The 19,814-nt window shown below is 41.6% G+C and overlaps 2 protein-coding genes across 2 annotated transcripts; both read right to left on the minus strand.

Annotated features, from left to right (window-relative positions):
* Window positions 1-1,242: 1,242 nt before the first annotated feature.
* On the minus strand, window positions 1,243-7,166 carry LOC118769067 (BOLA class I histocompatibility antigen, alpha chain BL3-7-like). The gene is made up of 7 exons (XM_036516078.1): window positions 7,054-7,166; window positions 5,249-5,506; window positions 4,491-4,766; window positions 3,671-3,970; window positions 2,935-3,050; window positions 1,831-1,855; window positions 1,243-1,292 (listed from the first exon to the last, which is right to left on the minus strand). Exons 1-7 carry the CDS (start codon window positions 7,109-7,111, stop codon window positions 1,243-1,245), a joined length of 1,083 nt encoding a protein of 360 aa, XP_036371971.1. The 5' UTR covers window positions 7,112-7,166.
* Window positions 7,167-11,234: 4,068 nt separating this feature from the next.
* On the minus strand, window positions 11,235-18,332 carry LOC118768781 (major histocompatibility complex class I-related gene protein-like). Its single transcript, XM_036515697.1, has 8 exons — window positions 18,196-18,332; window positions 16,812-17,078; window positions 15,803-16,078; window positions 14,589-14,888; window positions 14,006-14,124; window positions 12,963-13,071; window positions 12,360-12,431; window positions 11,235-12,247 (listed from the first exon to the last, which is right to left on the minus strand). Exons 1-7 carry the CDS (start codon window positions 18,242-18,244, stop codon window positions 12,382-12,384), a joined length of 1,170 nt encoding a protein of 389 aa, XP_036371590.1. The 5' UTR covers window positions 18,245-18,332; the 3' UTR covers window positions 11,235-12,247; window positions 12,360-12,381.
* Between the last annotated feature and the right edge of the window lie 1,482 nt (window positions 18,333-19,814).

Raw genomic sequence — 19,814 nt, forward strand, 5'->3', positions numbered from 1 at the left:
ACTGTGTCAGAGGCAGGTGTCCCTTCACCTTCTAACAATGTAGAAAAAGCAGCATGTGTGTACAAACAATGCAGACACTATCTAGGCAAATAGGCACAGTTATTATTTATCATATTCACAATAAACCATAATCATTGACTTTTTTTACGTGGTTTGTTAGTAATGTAGAACAGGTAAGGTCTTAACAAATAAAGAATGACAATGCTGAAAAAAATGAATTAATAAAGATGTAACAAGAGATTTTCCAGGTTCCTGGACACATTACATCGTTACATACGTTCATAGCTGACATATTTACCCACAGTGCTTACATAGCTTACATTTTACCTGTGATCCATGTACGTAGCTGGACATTTACTGCAGCTAGTCATGTTAAGCACCTTGCTCAAAGGAACAGCTGCACTGTACACCAGCTGGGAATGGAGCCCGCAACCTCTGAGCTACAAGTCTGGAACAATACAGCATAATGCCACCCCAAGCAGCCAGGCAACCATGATTTTTTTACTCATATTGTGACAAATGTCCATGGGTTTTGTTTTGCTTCTAAATGATCAAACAACAAAATGTCAGTTGTGGACTGCATGCCCTGGGCCATTGGCTAAACTGCCTTCATGTAGCTGCACAGCTTTGGAACTGATACTGAGAGCAGTAAAGAAAATGAGGGACTTTGGCTCAGCTGCCAAGAACCAGAGACAGAGAGTACAGATGGAGATTCCTTCCTCCAGAAAGGAATTAGGTTTTTGTTTCATTCAGTCCCCTTCCTCTCCGCCCTCCGATGTCCATGTTCTCTTTCAGTTTTCCGCACCCTAATAATCAGTGACTTCACTGAGTTTTGCACCATAACACAACACAACTTGCTAATTGAATCTCAAAAATAAAATCTGAGAGGGGAATTTTCAGACAGCCCCTATGCCTATCCCTGTTGCTACTTGTTCATGGGGTCTGTTAAATGACTGTGAATGGAATTGGTTTCCCATAGGCTCTCACCCCATAAGCCACTAAGTTAAAGAAAATATTAATACACAAGAGAGATTGAGAGACTGAAGAGCATTGTGTGTGTATTCCGGCTTGATTTTTTCAGAAACCCTTTCTGGAATTCTTCTCATCTTTGTTAAGAACAGAACACTATAGTTAGAGACCAGACACATTCATGTAGAAAAGACCAAGACTCTCAAAGAAGTGGTAGTTACTGAACTGCTGAATGAAGTCAATAAACACTAATGGCACTTACTGATAGAGTCCTCAAACCTTTGATACAGCATTGGAGGAGGAGTCTGAGCCACTGTCTGAGGCTAAAGAGGAAAAAACAGAAAAATCCAGCCTGCTTTACGTATGCGCAGTTAAAGACACACAGAGATTAATTACGTACTTTAATTATATGACTAATAATGTTGCTGTTGGAGCCAGGGAAATTTGTACACATAGAGTAGGGACACATGAGGTCACTCTTGAGCAAGGAGTGTTTCTGTTATCCCTTTATTCTGACTAGAAGTGTAACACAAAGGGACCTGTAATGCATGATTGATACTGATACTGTAAACATCTACCTGATCTCAGTACAGTAGATCCTCTGCATTCACAAGGGGTACATTATAAAGGTAAATCCACAAATATGCCGTATCTATAAGCAATAGGTCTGAAAGGTTGCTGGTTCAATGCCCTGCAGAGGCACTGCTGTTGTACCCTTGCATAAGGTAACCCACAATTGCCTCAGAATCGCCTCCAGTTGTGTAAATGGATAAAACTGTAACCTATGTAAGTTACTCTGGAAAAGAGCATCTGACAATAATGTAATGTAATGTAAGCAGATATGAGAGAGAGCATACTTACTGCTAGCCGTTTCCTCAAGCACATCCTAAAACGCGAAGACAGGCAGAGTCAGTGTGGCCTCAGTCTCAGTTTGCATAACTGGGTCAGAAATCGTATGGCTGTTTTTGTGGTTTACTGCATGTCACTGGCTTAGAGTTCCCAGATCGAATTTCCCCAACTTCTCCTCAAACACCCCTAAAGGTTGTATGTGACGTTTATTGTGTTATTCCATATAACTCCATAATGAAACTTGAAAAGGAGGGCATACCATCAAATTAGTATTTAAATATATAAAGTCACTCCCTCCACACATCTAACCCCACAGTCATATCTAGGTACATTGAAAAAGCCAAAAGTAATGTTTTTCTGTGGTCCAGTGTAAAAACTTATTTAAAATAACAAAAATATATATTGTACATTAGCTAGCTACGTGCATGACACAGTGTGAAGATTGTTAAGAACAATTGTTTGCTGAAGATATTATTTTATATTGTACTTATTTAACATCACACTCTGTACTGCCATTGAATGTTCTCCAGTGGTATAGCTAGTTTCACTGCAAGCAATATCAAATGCAAAATAACTTAGAGAAACTTAACTCATTAGGGGTGCAACGATGCATCTATTTGTATCAATGCATCAATACAAAAGTGATACAGTTTTATCCATGTTGCATATGAGAAACAATCCATACCATTGATATTTATTTATTTATTTATTAATATTAATGCAGCAATTTGGATGAAACTTGCAGCAATCCTGGTAATCTTTGAACAGTGTTCATGTTATTTCAATGGCATATCATGAACTAATGCTTAGACACATTTCTTTAAAAGCTGAGAAATATTTAAGCTTACGTTGAATAATATTGAGTTGTATTGTATCAAATTGTATTGCATCATATTGAAGTGAATAGATACATACCGATAGTGTATGTAGTGTAACGATAGTATGTATCGTTGCATTGAGACATTATTATTATTACAAACATACCAGTAAATATAATGCATCTCACATCTGGGGCATAGTTTCAAACTGTCTAAACAGTGAGTCCTCTTCATCCATAACTGCATGATATCCCCTGTGTTCCTGGGTGTTGTTTTATGGGTTTTTAAAACCACTTACGGAGTTTCCAGCTTTCCTCCTCTTCCACAGAATGGCCCCAGTAACAGCGGTGATGATGGCCAGGACAAGGGCAGGCACCACAACACCAACGATTATGGCAACAAGGGGAAGTCTTTCTGGATGTGTTATCACAGACAGAGAATTATTCAGTGAAAATACAAAACCCCTTCAGATGGGGAAAGAAAGAGAAAGAGAAATGAGCAGACACACATACACACACACACACACGCCAACTCACGCGCACATACATAGACAGAAATACACAATGGCCTGACAGAGCAGGCTCACTTCTTTAACACAGACATTCTGTCTGAAATCCTCACCTTCATGACGCTTGGTGACCACTGAGTCATGGCTACTTGCTCGCCTAAACTAAATCCTGGATATACAGACATGCAAGTCTTGTCTACATCCTCAGATCTTATGGTAACACTGATGTGATGTTATTACAAACGTCAGTAATCCATACATTTGGATTACTGACTTTGATCAATGAGACTGAGACTGATCACTGAGATTGAGACATTGATCAATGAGATTGATCTGACCTATGGGGAAATCTTCCCTCAATCATTGTCTGTGTTCATACATCTAACGTCTTCTCTGCAGCCACTATGCTGGACTAACTCGTGTCACGTTGAAGCTTGATTTCAGCCTTGGACTCATATCTGTGTCTTTTATTAGCCATTCACACTCTCTCACTGTTCCAGCCGAGCACTAATCCATTTATCTTTACCCTGGTTGGTCTTTATCTCCTCCTCAGACACAGGCTTGATAATCTTCTTCTCCAGGCTGCTGTGGTCCACAGTGCAGGTGAACTTGTGCTTCTTCAGGTCTGCAGGTGAGACTGTCAGCCTACTTCTGGTCTGGAATGTTCCGTCCTCATTGGGCACCGTTTCCAACAGCTCCACGTCCTCATGCAGGTCCTCTCCGTCTTTCTGCCAGGACACCACAATTCCTTCGGGGAAGAAACCGGTGGCAAGACAGGTGACAGGAGAGGAGGGGTCCCTCTGGAGCAGAGAGACCTCAGGAGGGACTGAGAGAAACAGAGAGGGAGGGAGTCAGAAGGCTGTATATATTTCCTATTAGTAACCCTGCCTTGGAAAAGTCTGTATTTTAAAATAAAGCAACAAAACACAGTCTGAGTCTTGAATCTTGAGACGATTCTAACTGAGAAGATTTATGTAACATACTATCCAATACAGCTGTATTTGGAATTACTTTCCCATAGGTCCATAGGTTGTTAGGTGGATTAGCTCAGTAACTATCAAGTTAGTTTGTCTATTTCCTTAGGATTGTCAAAGGCAATGTCCTAAGACATTTCCAGTGAGACCATCTCACAGAGCTTTGGGTTTAGAGAGATGTGAGTGTGCTCATTAGCAAGCTAGACATATCAGCTTATTAGCAACTAGCTTGTAAAGAGAATCAATATTTCTTTTATGTATGGATTGATTTTGATTGATGTTCATGCCATTTTTCTTGATACTGCTGTACTTTGAATGGCATTCTGTGTTTTCTAGTGGCTAAGATTTGCTGGAATGAGTCTCTGACTGTACCTTCTCTCTCAAGGCTGTCTTTGCCATAGTCAATAAACAAATTCAATACTTCAATGCATTCGTTCACTAAAAAGATTTTCCAGATTTGTGTTATAGTTCCACTAGACTCCCAGTCTTGCTTGACAATGAAGGCCTGTGGGTTGGCAGCAATCCAGGTGAAGGTGCTGGTGTCCAGAGTGAGAAAATCCTCTCCATCATAACCTTGTTGAACAAAACCTTTGGTTTTTCCCTCATCATCCAAATGACAGCCAAACGTGAGTTGAAGCGTGTGGATTCCTGCAGGGAAATAACAGACACATGTGAACAATGACATACATTCACCACTCTGCTCTGCTTTGGTCCAGAAACACAAAAACTAAAACAAATAAAGCCATACTGGTGTCTCAGCTCCTAAAACTAGTCTGGATGGTACAGCAGTGGCTGCAGCCGACAGAGCTCAGTCCCATCAGCATTGGAAAGACTGACACTTCCCCAAGAGCTCTACCATCTCCTGCTATGTTGTGGAAATGTATAGAGAAGCAACCAGACTGTTGGAGATGGTGAATTCTCATTGAGAAGCTGGTAGTGGGTGTTCAGGTTGTGGGGAAGGCATCAAGAGAAAAGAACCACCCCCAGCACTACAGTAAGAGGATGAAATCAGTTTGGGGCCAAAGGTGTGGGACGAGATTTTTCCCAACCCAAGTAGTTAAAATGAATGAATGAATAGTTGAATGAATTTCAACCTCAGTCTAGTAACCATCTCTGCTAGTGCTGCTTACCTCCTGACTGATTGAAAAGCTCCATGGAAATTCTCAACATCAGTTGGAAGTTTTGTGTGAGGGTATTAAGACTTCTGGTGTAATGATCTATGTAGGTCTCATCCACGTTTTCCAACCACTGCTGTCTGAGCTGTAAGCGTTTGATGCTACTATCAAAATACCCAACTGTGTCTTCATCCACAATGGCTACAGCCACAAAATCAGGGAACGCACTCACTCCTGTGGTGCCAGTTAAACAGTTCTTCCAGGAGTGTGTCACTACAATTAGAGTGAAAAAGAAAAGCTGCTTTAGACAGATTATTTGCTTTCCATATATCAGGAACATGACCTGAACCAAGCATATTGTGACTTTGGGTAATGTACTGCACAACGTCTGAGACAAAGACACCAACTCAAAGAAATTTCGTGCCGATTTACTAGATGTAAGAAAGACTAGACTGTGTAAGTCACTCTGGATAAGAGTGTCAATAATGCAAAATGACAATCTAACATAATGTAAATGTTAGGCACATGTCACATGTATACATTCACGCAAAGCACTATAGTATTTTTAGTACACTATAGGGTAACTTTGTTTATTTTAGTAGCTATTTGCTCGCCATTGTCATTGTTTTGCTTCTTCCCTCTCCTTAATTATCCTTAATTAATCCTTAATTATCATTAATAATATAAATTAATAAAATATATATATTTATATAATATAAATAAATGAATCATCATATAATTACTATATTGTTGTTATTTGGGGACCAAAAATCTATTTGCATTGTTATTGTTTGGATTTTTTCCACAATCTTTCTAAAAAATAGCTGTAAAAAACAGACGGTGGCTTGTACAGTACTTGAAATGAAATCTGTGGCCACAAAATGGTGGCAAAAGTTTGACGCTACAAAACAATTTCCGATAAATCCACCATAATGTGTAAAGCTCTGAAACGTTGCACACGTAAATATCTAACATAACTTAGCACATTGTCTCCAGTTCATATCATCAAATTACTCCATTTTGAACTGTCCAATTTTTATAGACTGTAGCATATTAGCAAAAATATCACACCTGTTGACTATCAAATGTTAGACTTAATAACTGATGTTTTCAGTGAGAAAGTACGGTGGGGGGGGGGGGGGGGGGGAATGATGACGGAACGACACTTAATCACAGGCAATAGTATATAATCAGTCCCGATTTCAGAGCATAAAGCCAACTCTTCAAATTGAGGGCTGACGCAAAAAAGAAAAATAGGTTGAGTGTCTTTGCCCTTACAGTGTACCGGTTGCAACATCATTCATAATTCACCCATGAAGATAACTATATAATTCAGTCATGATTCGCCAAGATTTGACGACACGACACGAGAAAGAACCTTGTAAAACCTATCCAGCTATATAACCTGAAATTTAAACAAATATCCAAACAATTGAACCAGACTACTCTATGTCGCTATATCCCCAAACTGCCTCTTGCACCTACCGTGCCATTTGACCAAATAAGACTTCATATGCAATGACTCCGACTATGGAATTGTGACATTAATGATTTAATCTGCTCCTAGCGTGACCTTATTGTGTGTTCTTTTGTAAGTAACTCTTGATGGAAGCGTCTGCTGAATGACTGAATGTAAATGTAATGCAAAATTCAGTTCTAAACACCGCGCACTGAAAAGCCATCCACAAAGGTTCTCGAGCTGAACAGTGATCTGAATCATTTTCTTAGATCTGGTGTGCTTTAAGGGGGAATTCTGTGTATTCTGAATTCTGAATACTGTGAAGGCATGGAATATGAACAGTATGTAAGGGTTAACTTACCCGTGTAGGTCGAGTGAATGCCACAGACCACTAGACCACACAGAAGGAGGTTTCTCATCTTGCAGAAAAAGATCAGTCTTTGGTGAAATATGCGCTAATGCTACGACGGCTCCTCTGAGCTCGGCAGAATGTCCCGTTGGCACGCGAGGACCCCGTAGTTATAACAGGAAAATCTGCCTGGCATTTGCTTGTTGTAGCAGCCAAGTATGCAACGCATCTCAGGACCGTAAACAAAATTCTAGCAAAATTGGCAGCGGCTCAAAATTGAAAGGAAGGTTCATTCATATACTGTGTAACGATGAAATTTATCATAATGCATTAAAATGAACCGTATACTACCTTTATTGACAAGAATGCTGCAGTCAGATGTGGAACTTGTGAACTTGGGGCCACAGTGTAGCATAGTGGTAAGGAGCAGGGCTTGTAACCGAAAGGTTGTTGGGTCAGTTCCCTCCCGATAGCTACGCTCTGCTACCGAACGGCGTCTGGTGGTCCCGTCGCTATCCAGAACTTTCTCCGCAGTTGTCCCCGGATGGTGGAATGAACTTCCACACCTCATCCGTTCTGCCGAGTCCCTCTCTGCTTTCAAGAAACATCTGAAGACAAAGCTCTTCTGCTCTCGCATGAGCATCTGCAACACTAGCCCCTAAAGGAATTTCTCACGTCTCAAAAATGTTTCATAATAAAATATATTAAAAAAAGTAATCTAATGGTTTAACGCACTCGTTGGCTCCACCTACTAGCTGGTAGCCTACCTTGTCTGGCTAACCATTGAAACGTGGTCATGCAGCACTTCTGCTATTGAGTTTTTATGGGTTTTTTTTTTTCTTGTGTTGTACCTCACTTGTAAGTCGCTTTGGATAAAAGCATCTGCCAAACGAATAAATGCAAAAGTAAATGTCAATTCACCAGTGGGGCACAGCTGCTGTTCCCCTGTGCAAGGTACGTAACCCATAATTGCCAAATGGGTAACATGTAAAACTGTAACCTATAAGTCGCTCTGGATAAGTGTCTGCTAAATGGCAAAAATGTAATGTAACGTAACATTAAACGAGAGGGAGAACAGTTACAATAGTTCCCACCATAATGCGTCCCAGTAATAATAGTGCACAAAATGTTTGTGCTTTGAAAAAAGAACAGCAATGCAAACAGCAATATGCAATACAACACACTTCCCGAATGAAAAGTGCTTTCCAAAGAGCCAGGATGTTGCCAAAAAGCAGGGCGAACAGGAAAACAAAACAAACACCCCAACGCAGAGGGTGCAACAGATGTACTGTAAAAGTGAATCAAATGAGATACAGGTGCAGCTGGGACACTGCTGCTGCTGCTGCTGCTGCAAGGCTCTTCGTTTCAGAGCGAAATATGCAGTAGTGAAAGCGAGGTCATTTGTACCCATGTAAACTGAGTACACTAAGGCACTCTGAGCAAGGAAGTACTGCAAGTATAATGAGGAAGTTATGATAATGTATGCACACACATACACAAATACATACGCATTCTTGACTCGAGAAGCAGTGATATAGACAAAAGCAAAGAGTGGGACACACACACACACACACACACACACACACACACACACACACACACACACACACACACTCACACACACACACACACACACACACACACACACACACACACACACACACACCCTTGCACACCATTGGCAGATGATATTTCTGATTTGGAACCTCAGCAAGTGGTTGAGAGGACCACCTTTACTCTCTGAGCCACTCGGGGGGGGTTCATTCATTCTTTTAAAAGGATTAAATAATTATTCTGTTACACTACATACCTTCAGTATTAAAGCATTAACTTTGGAACTTACAGAAACAGACACACACATACACATAACAGTAGGGCTGTAATCCACAGGTAACCTGTGCCTCTAACCACAAAGTTAAGTGAGATTCCTCAAAACTCCTCTCTGAAATTCCTCGAGCACCTTCTGCTGGCTGTGAGGCAGAGCGGGATCAGTCAAGGTGATAATGAGGAGGTGGTTCAGACCTGAAAGTTCCTGAAAAGAAACAAAGACAAATTATTTACATGGTGTCATAGCAGCCCCTAAAAACAGACACCCCCCCCCCCCCCCACCCCCCATTGCAGAGAAATCGCTTGCATGTTTCTGACAGTGGGCTATACAGTGAGAGGAAAGTGGCTCAGAGCCCAGGAAGTGAGGCAGACAGAGTTGGGGATTTTTCTTCGTTGTAAAATCCGGTTTCTCTGCATTTTTCAGGTGCATCCATATCACAAATAGACATCTGTTCTGTTCAGGAAACAGTTTTAATTTTAACTGGATGGTTTTGAGTTTGGGCTTCTCCCCTCCTCTGTGTAGGACCATGTAACAAAGGCAAAGGTGAGACAGGGGGGAGGAGGAGGGGATGGGCAGAGGGGCACCCAATGTTTGGAGCTTAGTGACTGTACTAACAGTGACAGGGTGGAGTTAAGGTGTGGCCGCTCCTCCTGAAGCAATTACATTTCACTCCTTACCTATTACTTCACCCTGTGATTATAAGGTAACATCATACATACGCCAGTATAAGTCTGTAACTATGTGATTTAATATGGGTAAGTGTGAGCAGTGCATATGATTTCATATTCTCATGTTTCATCTCAAATGCAAAGGCACAACCACAACACATTTGACCAAAAATTTTGCAATTTGAAATGACCAAGAAGTGGATTGAGAAGGAGCAGACAGATTATAAACTTTTGCTGGAAGCCAACAACTTATTGTTAGGCTGTGCCACGTTGTGACCTGATTATGTGACCCAACATTTGTCTTTCACGGAATATATTGTTCTGAATCCCTTTCATGCACATCATACTTTCAGTAATATAGCAAAATGGTTAAGTGGACAAAATGAACATTCGATGGCACGGAATGATGATAGTATAGCGCATTCTGCATTTCGTGCCACAAAAGCATAAATGCTGGCCTAGGACATCTGTTACGTGGACAGAATTACTTTAGTCTACAAAATGAGTTTCTTTTGTCCACATAGTGCGAAGTGAAGTCCACCTTTTGTCCTCAAAATGAAAAAGCACAACGGTCAATTCAGTGCACGAAAGGAATTATCCGTTTTGTTTTCTGTGCACGGAAGTATGCGCTCTCTCCAATATCTCATGGACACAATGCTAACGTGTTTGTGTTTTTCGTGGACAAAACGTGTTACGGTGTTACATGGTTTCATAATGAATTTATGCATTTCGTAGTACAGAAGGCAAACCTAGTGCCTAGTCCATCTTATCCTTGGCTGCTTTAGGGCTACTTGAGCACCCAGGGTGCAACATGTAACCACAACAACAATCCTGTATGCATAGAACGAAACTTAAGGTATCATATGAAACAGCGTGACCTCTTTACCCAGATATAACAGCGTATCATAGTTATGGTGAAATAGCTACATACATACATAGTTGTTTGGCAGCTGGATATGCATGTGTTGAGGGGAAAGGGCCAGAAAGCATACAGATGTGCTGGAGGCCGGAGCCCAGTGGTGCATAGAAGCGTTCCCAGATCCAGATTAACTGTATTTTACCAGACAATGACAACTAATCATTTACACCCTCGTCATTCCTGTAGGGCAGAGAATAAGGCATACCAGGGCTCCTTAACTACTTTTTCATACAGGCCAGACCTTTAAAAAATACTGTAGGTGGACCACACATACCCCCTTCAAAGTACATCTGTATAAACAACACAGACACAATCTTAAAATACCCACAGTTATTATTTATTACATCCCGGACAGAACTCCCCTGTGGAAATCCATTTACAACGGAGAAGCACTTAACCAAATAAAAGATGCAAATATTTCAGACCCACAATCAATGACAATGACAAAACCAAATTAAGAATTCAACAGAACTTACACTGCATTAAAAAGAGAAAAATGGGATTGTCCAGATTCATGGAAATGAACGATGAATGTATGTTACATATTTTCTTAGCAGACATGTTAATCCAAAGTAACTTTACATTTTACATGTTACATTGTTACAACCAGCTACATCTAGCTCTAAAACAAATGATACGAAATGGCGGTAAAGGAATAGCTAGCTGAACCTGACTGTTTTACTGCACATTCACACACACAAACCAACAAACCCAAAATGTGGTACGAGGCAAGACGTCCCAGTCCAAGACACCAGAGGTGAATGTGTTCACTCTGGGGGTGTCCTCATGGCGGTTTGATCAGTTTAGTTTTCATTTTAAATTTAATTTTAAAAACGATGGGACACAGGTGACAGTCCAACTCCGCGAAGTGAAACGGATAAAAGGCGGTGACTCCAAGATGCAGGCTAGTGAGTCCCCACAGTAGTGTAACATATGAGCCGAGCGCTACAGTCGCTGAAGGTCCAACAAGCACAGTTCACTGGTGTCCCAGCAAAAAACAAACAGTGACATTAAAATTACCCAGAGTCCTCGCTAGCCCAAACAAATGCTGGCTAATGGTCCTGTCATCAAAGAGCTCCTGCTCCTCCAAAAACTCTCCAGTTCAAACCTGCTGTAATAGGTTTGGATCTCCTACATACCTGGAAGGGAAGCTGCCTCTAGTTGTCTGTCAAAATCAGCAGGTGCAAAATAAAAAAAAACCCAAAACGAAAAGTGTCTGTGCATGTTTAATGTGTGTGTGACCCCATCCTTAACAATATCTATCCAAAGTAAAAGAAACTGATGTTAAGCACCTTCAAAACAACAACAGCACTGTACCACCAGAACTGAATATGCAGCCTTTGGGTCACAAGTCCTTCACTCACTTTGCCACCCCAAGCAGTTTGGCAGTCACGATTTTTCAGTTTTGATGCATATTCATAATGATATTGGCTTTGTTTCTCAATAATCAGACCACAAGAAGTCCATGACAGAATAGCTCTGGGCCAATAGGTAAATTCATGTAGTTTACCTATTGGTAAGTTTGGACTGGCTCTATAAGAACAAAGTCTTGAGAGCAAAGTTCCATGAAAAAAAGAGAGAAAACCCCTTCTACTATGAGAAACCTGCCAGTATCTACCAGGAAAGCTTTAGAATAGCCTGTTTAGAGAAAATATTAATATATATTGAACTCATGAGTGATTGACTAAAGTAAGTGTGTGTTTATGCCTGTTTGATTTTTTTTTTTTTTTTAGAAGAAGAACATCCTGGAAGTCTTCACTCTCCCCTGATGCTCTTCTCTCAGTTCCTCCCCTGTAAGTACAGCATACTGGGGTCAGAGTTCATTCATGTGTAGAAGAATGAGGCTCTTAAACCCATGACAGCTACCTGCTCAATGAGGTAAATGGAAAATAATGGTACTTACTGTCTGGGTAAAGAAAGATTCCTCAAGCCCTTGCTGTGGGGTCGGAGGAGGTATTAGAACAATACTCTGCAGCTACGAAGGTAAAACACAACCGCTCAAACAGCTGCACTGATTCAGGTACAGGTGTGTAGAGTCAAAGACACAGAGGACAGAACCACAATGCAGGACACTCCATTTATAATAATCATCCAGGATACTTTTAGGGTTAGGGTTAGGGTTCTTTGAGCAGCCGATTTCGCAAAGTGAAAAGACAAATGAAAGGATGAAATGGACTCTCATATTTTATGTTTTACAGTTGGTTATGGTTACAGTTTTTGCATGTTGTCCATTTATACAGTTAGGTATTTACTGAGGCAACTGTAGGTTAAGCACCTTTCCCAAGGGTACAGCTGAGCAGCAGTGACCCAGCAGGGAACTGAACCAGCAACCTTTCAGTCACTAGCCCTGCGCCATACCACTATGTTACACTGCAGCCATAAGTTTACTATTTGACATAAATAAAGTTAAATTGACCCCCCCCCCCCCCCCCCCCTCCCCAAATGAGTCTTTTCCCCATCCTTGCAAAACCCCCACCAAACCCCACCAAAATCCTTGAGCTCCCACCTTGGTCACCAGACTGCCCCTGCCTCTGGTCTGTGGAGAGGGGACTTCTTCTCGAGGCAAGGGACTCTCCTCGTCTGTTGTGATTACGTAAAGGCTTGAGCTCCTCCGACTGCATTCAGCAGACACGGGATATTTTGTAATAGCAAAGAGGCCAAAGATAGAGCATTCACATTAAAGGTCTGACCTTAGTTTATGCATTTGTATTCTTTGTGAACTCTTGCCTATGCATGGGCACAAAACGTGCTAACTTCCTCCTCCAACTGACAGCTAGTGGCTCCAACCATGTCTCAACACACTCCTACATTGAAGCTTGGCGTCACCGACTGATCTACCCCAGTTCTGTGTTCTGTGTCTTACTACGGGAAGCAAACTAGCTGGGTCAGAGGAAAGAGTTCAATGTATTTTGAATGATCTGTGTTGTTGAGGCAGAGACACCAAAGCACTCACACAAGTCAGCTATACCTTCTGCTAGGGTTGGTCATGAAGTCAAATAGCTTCAGCACTGTGAATGACAGCTGGATTCCTCCCATAACCCTGACTGAGCAGTCCAATCACAATGTAAGACCACAGCCTTGGGTGGTCAATCAGACCCTCCACACCACCTCCCCTCCTTTTCCCCCTAATGAGCCCAATCCTTTACTGGCCAGCTTTGATCTCCAGCACCTCTTCCTTTTGGGCACATGCTTTCACAGCTGGTCTCAGGGCCCACGCTCCTCACACACAGATCATAGTTTCTCTTCTGCCTCACCACTGGCCACCGCAGCTGGGACTGTGGAAGCTAACGGATGATGGTGTGCCTCCATGAACATCATCCAAGTAACTTGCAGGAGCCTGATGAGCTGCTAAAGAGTGCTAATGAGCAGTGGGAAAAGGAGACCCTAGCTGAGGTAGCCCACCCCAAACCCTGGTGGAGCAAAGCCTAGTGTGTTCCACCATGGCAGAATCTTGGTCAAACTATGATCACTATGAGCATGAAGTTTTATCCCGTGTTTCTGGATGGTTACATATTTCACCATGTTGGTTTAAATGTCTAACCAACTTGCCATGTTCGCTCCTCTTCTCATCCTGAATTTCCAGTACCAAGCAAAGGCAGCGATGGCCACGAGAAGAACTGCTAGCACAACAGCAATGATTATGTCGACAGGCAGAGAGTTCTCTGGATCTGTAATCAGAGGCGACACAACATGAAAATACTGTAAACGACAGACGGGTGGAGAGAGGCAAGCATATGAACACACACACACACACACACAGTTATACATAATGCCCCTACAGAGCAAGATCACATCTTTAACAATGATACTCTGGCTAAAAAAACAGGTCCCATCCACACGAGACAGACGTGAAGGCCACTGAGTCATGGTTTTGTTTCTTCTATTTCTTCCCTCTCTCACAGCTACAGACAGGTAGTACTAACAAATGGTATTCAAAAAATATACACCCTTGGGACTGGTCTGAATATAGAGAATTCTTAAAATAATAAACTCTGTTCACACACATGACCTCTTCCTGCATCCACTGTCCTAGACCATCTCATCTCACCTTGGCAAAGCTTTCAAATTACAATAAAATTTTCATTTTCACTTTCCAATCAAATCAGCCTAGCATTAATCCATTTTTCTTTACCCTGGTTGGTCTTTATCTCCTCCTCAGACACAGGCTTGATAATATTCTTCTCCAGGCTGCTGTGGTCCACAATGCAGCTGAACTTGTGCTCCTTCAGGTCTGCAGGTGAGACTGTCAGCCTGCTTCTGGTCTGGAATGTTCCATCCTCATTGGACAGAGTCTCCAACAGCTCCACGTCCTCATGCAGGTCCTCTCCATCTTTCTGCCAGGACACCACAATTCCTTTGGGGAAGAAACCGGTGGCAAGACAGGTGACAGGAGAGGAGGGGTCCCTCCGGAGCAGAGAGACCTCAGGAGGGACTGAGAGAGACAGAGAGAGGGAGAGAGATTTATACAGTTACCATATTTAGCTTTGCATAGGAAATACAATACATTGTGAAGATGTGCCAATGAGGCAAAATTAGAATCTGTAATCTTTGCACCTTGAGAGATGGAAGATTCAGGAGTGCTACTGTGTACTCTCTGAGCCACATGCATTTAAAATGATCTCCTTCTAATATCGCTTCCCTTAGAACAGTACAGAAGAATACTGCTGGAGTAGTAATCATGGAAATTATGCTCTATGGTATTGTAAGATGAATCACCAACTATCTAGTTAGGCTGTTCATTTGCTTGGGATTGTCTGACAGAAAATTTAAAGTATGGATAGTGAGACCTTGTTGCTTTGGGTTCAACAAGATGTGATCCCATCAGAGACAAGCTAATTTACAGACATCTTGTAGGCAGCTACATAATTTACAGTGATCATAGAAACCAGAGTGTATTTAAGCAGGCAAGACAACGTAACTAGGTAAAGGTTGTTTTTTCACCCAAAACCTTTTAGCATAGAGTAACAAATATCTAATTATCAGGTATCAAACTCATAAAGAAGAATATCACCTGCAAAGCAGTGTAAAAAATTGTTCAAGAAAAAACTACCAATCCAGAATGTTGACTTTCAAAACAATAAGTCCAAACTGTCTTGCAAAGACCTACAACATGTTATCATTTTCTTTCTACAGTCTAGTATCTACACAATACACTATCTTCTGGACAGAGCTTAGAAGAGACTGTAGTAAAGTGAATCAATATTCTATTGCATGTTGATTAATTCTGATTGAGGCTCTTGCAGTTTTCCTTGATGGGGCTGCACTGTAAATGATGCTCTATGTTTGTAGTGTAGTGTCTTAAGTTTTACTGGATTATTTTTCTATTATTGTGTCTCTGCATTGCACCTTTCCTCTCAAGGATCTCTCTGCCGACGTCAACTGCCTCCTGCAACAGGTCATAGCATTGAATATCCAGATATCCTTTCCAAAGCCGAGCAACTTCTGGCCGATTGTTCCAGTCGGAATTGAAGATAACAGCCTGTGGGCTGTGAGCAATCCAGGTGAGGGTGCTTATGTCCAGGCTGGTGAAATCCTCTCCATCATAACCAAACTTTATGAACTCTCCAGCTTTTCCATCTACATTGACCTCACAGCCGACCATTAGCTGGAGTGTGTGGATTCCTACAGGGAATAACCAGACATGAGCACACAAGGACACAGAGATACAATAAATGGCCACAGCGATATTGAGTTTTGTTTGTAAAGGTGACCGTCAGCTACTTTCTGATGGGTCATGAGGGTCACGAAACTTCCCCACCAATACCTACAGTGTGTGTCTATGTGCATGTGTGTAGGAATCTCAGTGAGGCGAACAGTGTGACTGTGTGCTATGACTGGTAAGGCGAGATACCCTGTGTATTCAAAACGAATTTCATTTAAAAAAATCACTAAGAACAGCCTGTCATTCCTAATAATGTATGTAACGGGCTACATATCTGAGGGGTTATTCAACTTTTGCTGTTTCAGAATATTTTTTTAAGTGAGAAGAAGGGCACTGCTAGCCACGTAGCATACCTAGTAGAAAACATTTACCCAGTCAGCTAATTTAGCCATTTGTCAAATTCAAGTTCAGCATTTTCTTTTCTTTTATAATTAACACAAAATGTTCAGAGGTACTCTCACATTTTTCTCACTTTATTTGTCTGACCAAGTATACTGAGACATTTCAAATATTGTGGTCTAATTCACATTATTCTGACTGGCATTGAATGAATTTTTTTGCTGGTAGAGTTTCTAACCCAAATCGTCAAAAGTACTGTTTCTTCCTCAAGTATTATGTCAAAATCATGATTAAGTGAATAATCATCCCCCCACCCCCACCCCTCACCACCCTCCCCCAATTGACACTGCTTACCTCCTGAGTGACCATAGAGCTTCATTGTGAATTGTAAATTATTTATTAAATCTGCTATGCCAAAATTAAGCATGACACTGTAAAAGTCAATGTACTTTTGACTGTTGTTCATTTTGTCCAATACCCACTTCAGCCTGATCTCTATCTTTCTAGTCTTGCTGTCAAAGTAGGCCACCATTTCGTCATCTAGGCTGGGCACGGCCACAAACTCGGGGAGGTCTCTCACTCCTGTGCTGCCCGTTACGCAGGCCTTGAAGACGTGCATCACTACAAGTGAAGCAAAAAGCCATTTTAGACTTACAGTTCTGCATCTGCTTTTCAGCAAAACAGGAAAAAATCCTGGACATATATAACAGGGATGTGGTGATAGTGTGCAATGTACAACATTTTCCTGAAATTCAACATTCCTTTTATGTCCTGGAGCAGCCACACCAGCAGACAAATCAGAGAGACTTACAGGAGATGCAGTGTTTTTACAGCGTTTTCTATTTATATAGCTGGCTATTTTACTGAGGTAATTGAGGGTTAAGTACCTTGCCCAAGAGTACAGCAGCAGTACCCCAGGCGGGAATCAAACCAGCAACCTTTCGGTTATGAGCCCTACTCTGTAACTACTATTCCAGACAGACTACAGATATGCGCTTTTGTACGTCGCTTTGGATAATAGCGTCTGCTAAATGAATAAATGCAAATGTAAATATAATTGAATGCAATATACCGGCAGCAAAAACGCGAGGAAAGGAATGAGACAGAAACATTTGTCATATATTGAAACATATTTGTGTTTCAGATATTAGCCAAGAGAAAAAAAAGAAAAAAAGTTTTGTCTGGCAGTACTGACAATGGCATGTTGAATAAGATTAAACCTTGCGACGCACGTACGTTCGTTTTGGCTTCATCAGAAGGCCTGACAAGTATTACAAATATACAGATGGTAAAGCAGTACAAAAGGAACTAACATTGCTCATGTGAGAAGGAGCAGCGTGATCTGTTATATCGTGTTACAGTTCCCTGAACTATACTCCACAGTGTGAAATACGCGCTGTGCTTATGGAGAGCAATTTACACTGCAGCATTCGACTAAACCACCATGATCTGACGGCAACAATGGATATCTCTTATGGATAAAGCGAAATCATAACGTCTTTTGCCCGTATCTTCAAAAAAAAAAAGAATTAAGCTGATGTTTCTACCACCATTACTATCAAAATTTGGCAAGTGGAACAATGTAAACACCTACTAACTCTGTTATATGTAAACTACCCGTATTAAATGCAACATACGTTTAATTTCGTAAATGAACTTTGAAGCATTTTCGCGGAACAAAACAGCCAAAATCACAAAAGTTTTAAATGTCCGATAAATCTGCCAAATGCAAACTCACCTGCAAAACCGGCTTGTAAACTGCAAAGGACTATCAACACCCTAATCATTTTGTCTTATAATGATGCGGTTTGTCTACTGCATAATAGAAAATTTGCGCATCAAAAAGTTTGTCCCTGTTACCGGTGTTGCCTCTAGTCAGAAATAGGAAAGAAGCTTGAACGAGCGAGCAGGAATCAGACTCGTGATTTATTTCAGCCAATGACACCTGATGAAGCCTGGGTTAGAGCCGCAAAGTGAAAGTACAGCATTTCACTTTGCGGCAGCAAAGGGGAGCTAACTGTGCAGGAATGTGGTAAAAGTCTAGGAGTGAACGGATGCTCGGTACTGACAATCCGCCGAGTATTTTTCATAAAACCGTCCGGTGCAAAACCAGGATCTTTGAAGCATAACCTAGATAACGACTACCATTTAAAAACGTAGCAAATTTTGGCCAGTTGGAGTCAGCTTCGCTGAGGAGTCAGCGAAGCTGAGTCAGCTTCGCAGCTTCGCTGCTCTCCTAGATTCCCGTAAGAAATGACATATTGCGCTTGCCGAAAGGAACATATTTGAAACGACAGCATAACCACTTTTTAATAACACAGCAAGTATTTGTGGAATTTGTTTGAATTAATGCTGTTGTTGTTGTTGTTGTTAATGATGATGATGGTGATGATGATGAGGTGAGGAAGCAGCGGCTTCGTGGTATCCACAAAGTTCCGTAAAGCAATACCTCCAGTCACTATCGGACTGCGGAATGCCAGTGTTACTATGGTTGACTAGTATGCCAAACATTCCCTGGGGGAAAACCCAAGCTTTACTCATCGTTACTGTGGTCTAAGAGACTAGACCATCAGCAGGCAATCTGGCGTCTAGTATGAAGAGTTTGCTGCACTTCCCCGTTGTTAAGGAGTGATGCAATACCTGTTGTTCATGTTACGCACACTCCGTATTCCAGCTAAGGAGGTAAAGGGTTGTTTTTACCTTTTACCTCCTTGTTAAAGCACAAGCTGGTTGCCAGTAGTCAGATACAGGAGAACACTTAAAAAGATTTAAAAAGGGGGTATTCAGTAAACACAGCATATCAGAACAGTGTGAACATTTTGCGCTTGTGTGGGCAGTTCACTCAAAACTTCCAATTCCACCTCCAAAGGGGAAATACCTGGGGCAGGTAACACAGAGCATGTTTACAGCATTATCAAGAGCATGCAGTTACACTTCAGTATTCTGCTTTTCATTTTTTCATTTTCACAACAGATGTGAAATTTCCCACTATGCAGCAAGCTCCCCTAATAACAATGCAACAGCATGCATATCTCTATAAAATATCTGTCAATTCCTAGGCAGAAATCAAGAACAGTAATACTGTCAATACTGCGGCCCCCTAGCTGTTTTGGTGTTCTGTCACTGTGGTCCATGTGCTTTTGTTTATTGTTTTCCTTGTGTTCCAGCCCTGCCCCGCTCTCCGCCCTGTCTCCGCCCACCTGATTACCTGATCTCCTCCACCTGCCTGCCTGCCCACCTGCATCCCATCTCCTCGTAACTCCAGCCCTATATCTACCCTGCTTGTCTCTGTCTTGCTGCCCGTTCGTTGCAGTGTTTTGGTCCTGCCTGCAGTTTCTGCTTGGAATTTCCCATGCT

This window comes from Megalops cyprinoides, chromosome 21 (genome assembly GCF_013368585.1).
Source record: "Megalops cyprinoides isolate fMegCyp1 chromosome 21, fMegCyp1.pri, whole genome shotgun sequence".
Classification (NCBI taxonomy): domain Eukaryota; kingdom Metazoa; phylum Chordata; class Actinopteri; order Elopiformes; family Megalopidae; genus Megalops; species Megalops cyprinoides.

Coding starts and splice junctions, on each gene's coding strand:
- LOC118768781 (XM_036515697.1), bottom strand. CDS start 18,244: ATGATTAGGGTGTTGATAGTCCTTTGCAGTTTACAAGCCGGTTTTGCA. Junction 17,079..18,195: donor TTTACAAGCCGGTTTTGCAG/GTGAGTTTGCAT, acceptor CTTCACTTGTAG/TGATGCACGTCTTCAAGGCC. Junction 12,432..12,962: donor GGGGCAGTCTGGTGACCAAG/GTGGGAGCTCAA, acceptor TTACCTTCGTAG/CTGCAGAGTATTGTTCTAAT.
- LOC118769067 (XM_036516078.1), bottom strand. CDS start 7,111: ATGAGAAACCTCCTTCTGTGTGGTCTAGTGGTCTGTGGCATTCACTCG. Junction 3,051..3,670: donor GGAGATAAAGACCAACCAGG/GTAAAGATAAAT, acceptor TAACACATCCAG/AAAGACTTCCCCTTGTTGCC. Junction 1,856..2,934: donor GGAGGAAAGCTGGAAACTCC/GTAAGTGGTTTT, acceptor TTCGCGTTTTAG/GATGTGCTTGAGGAAACGGC.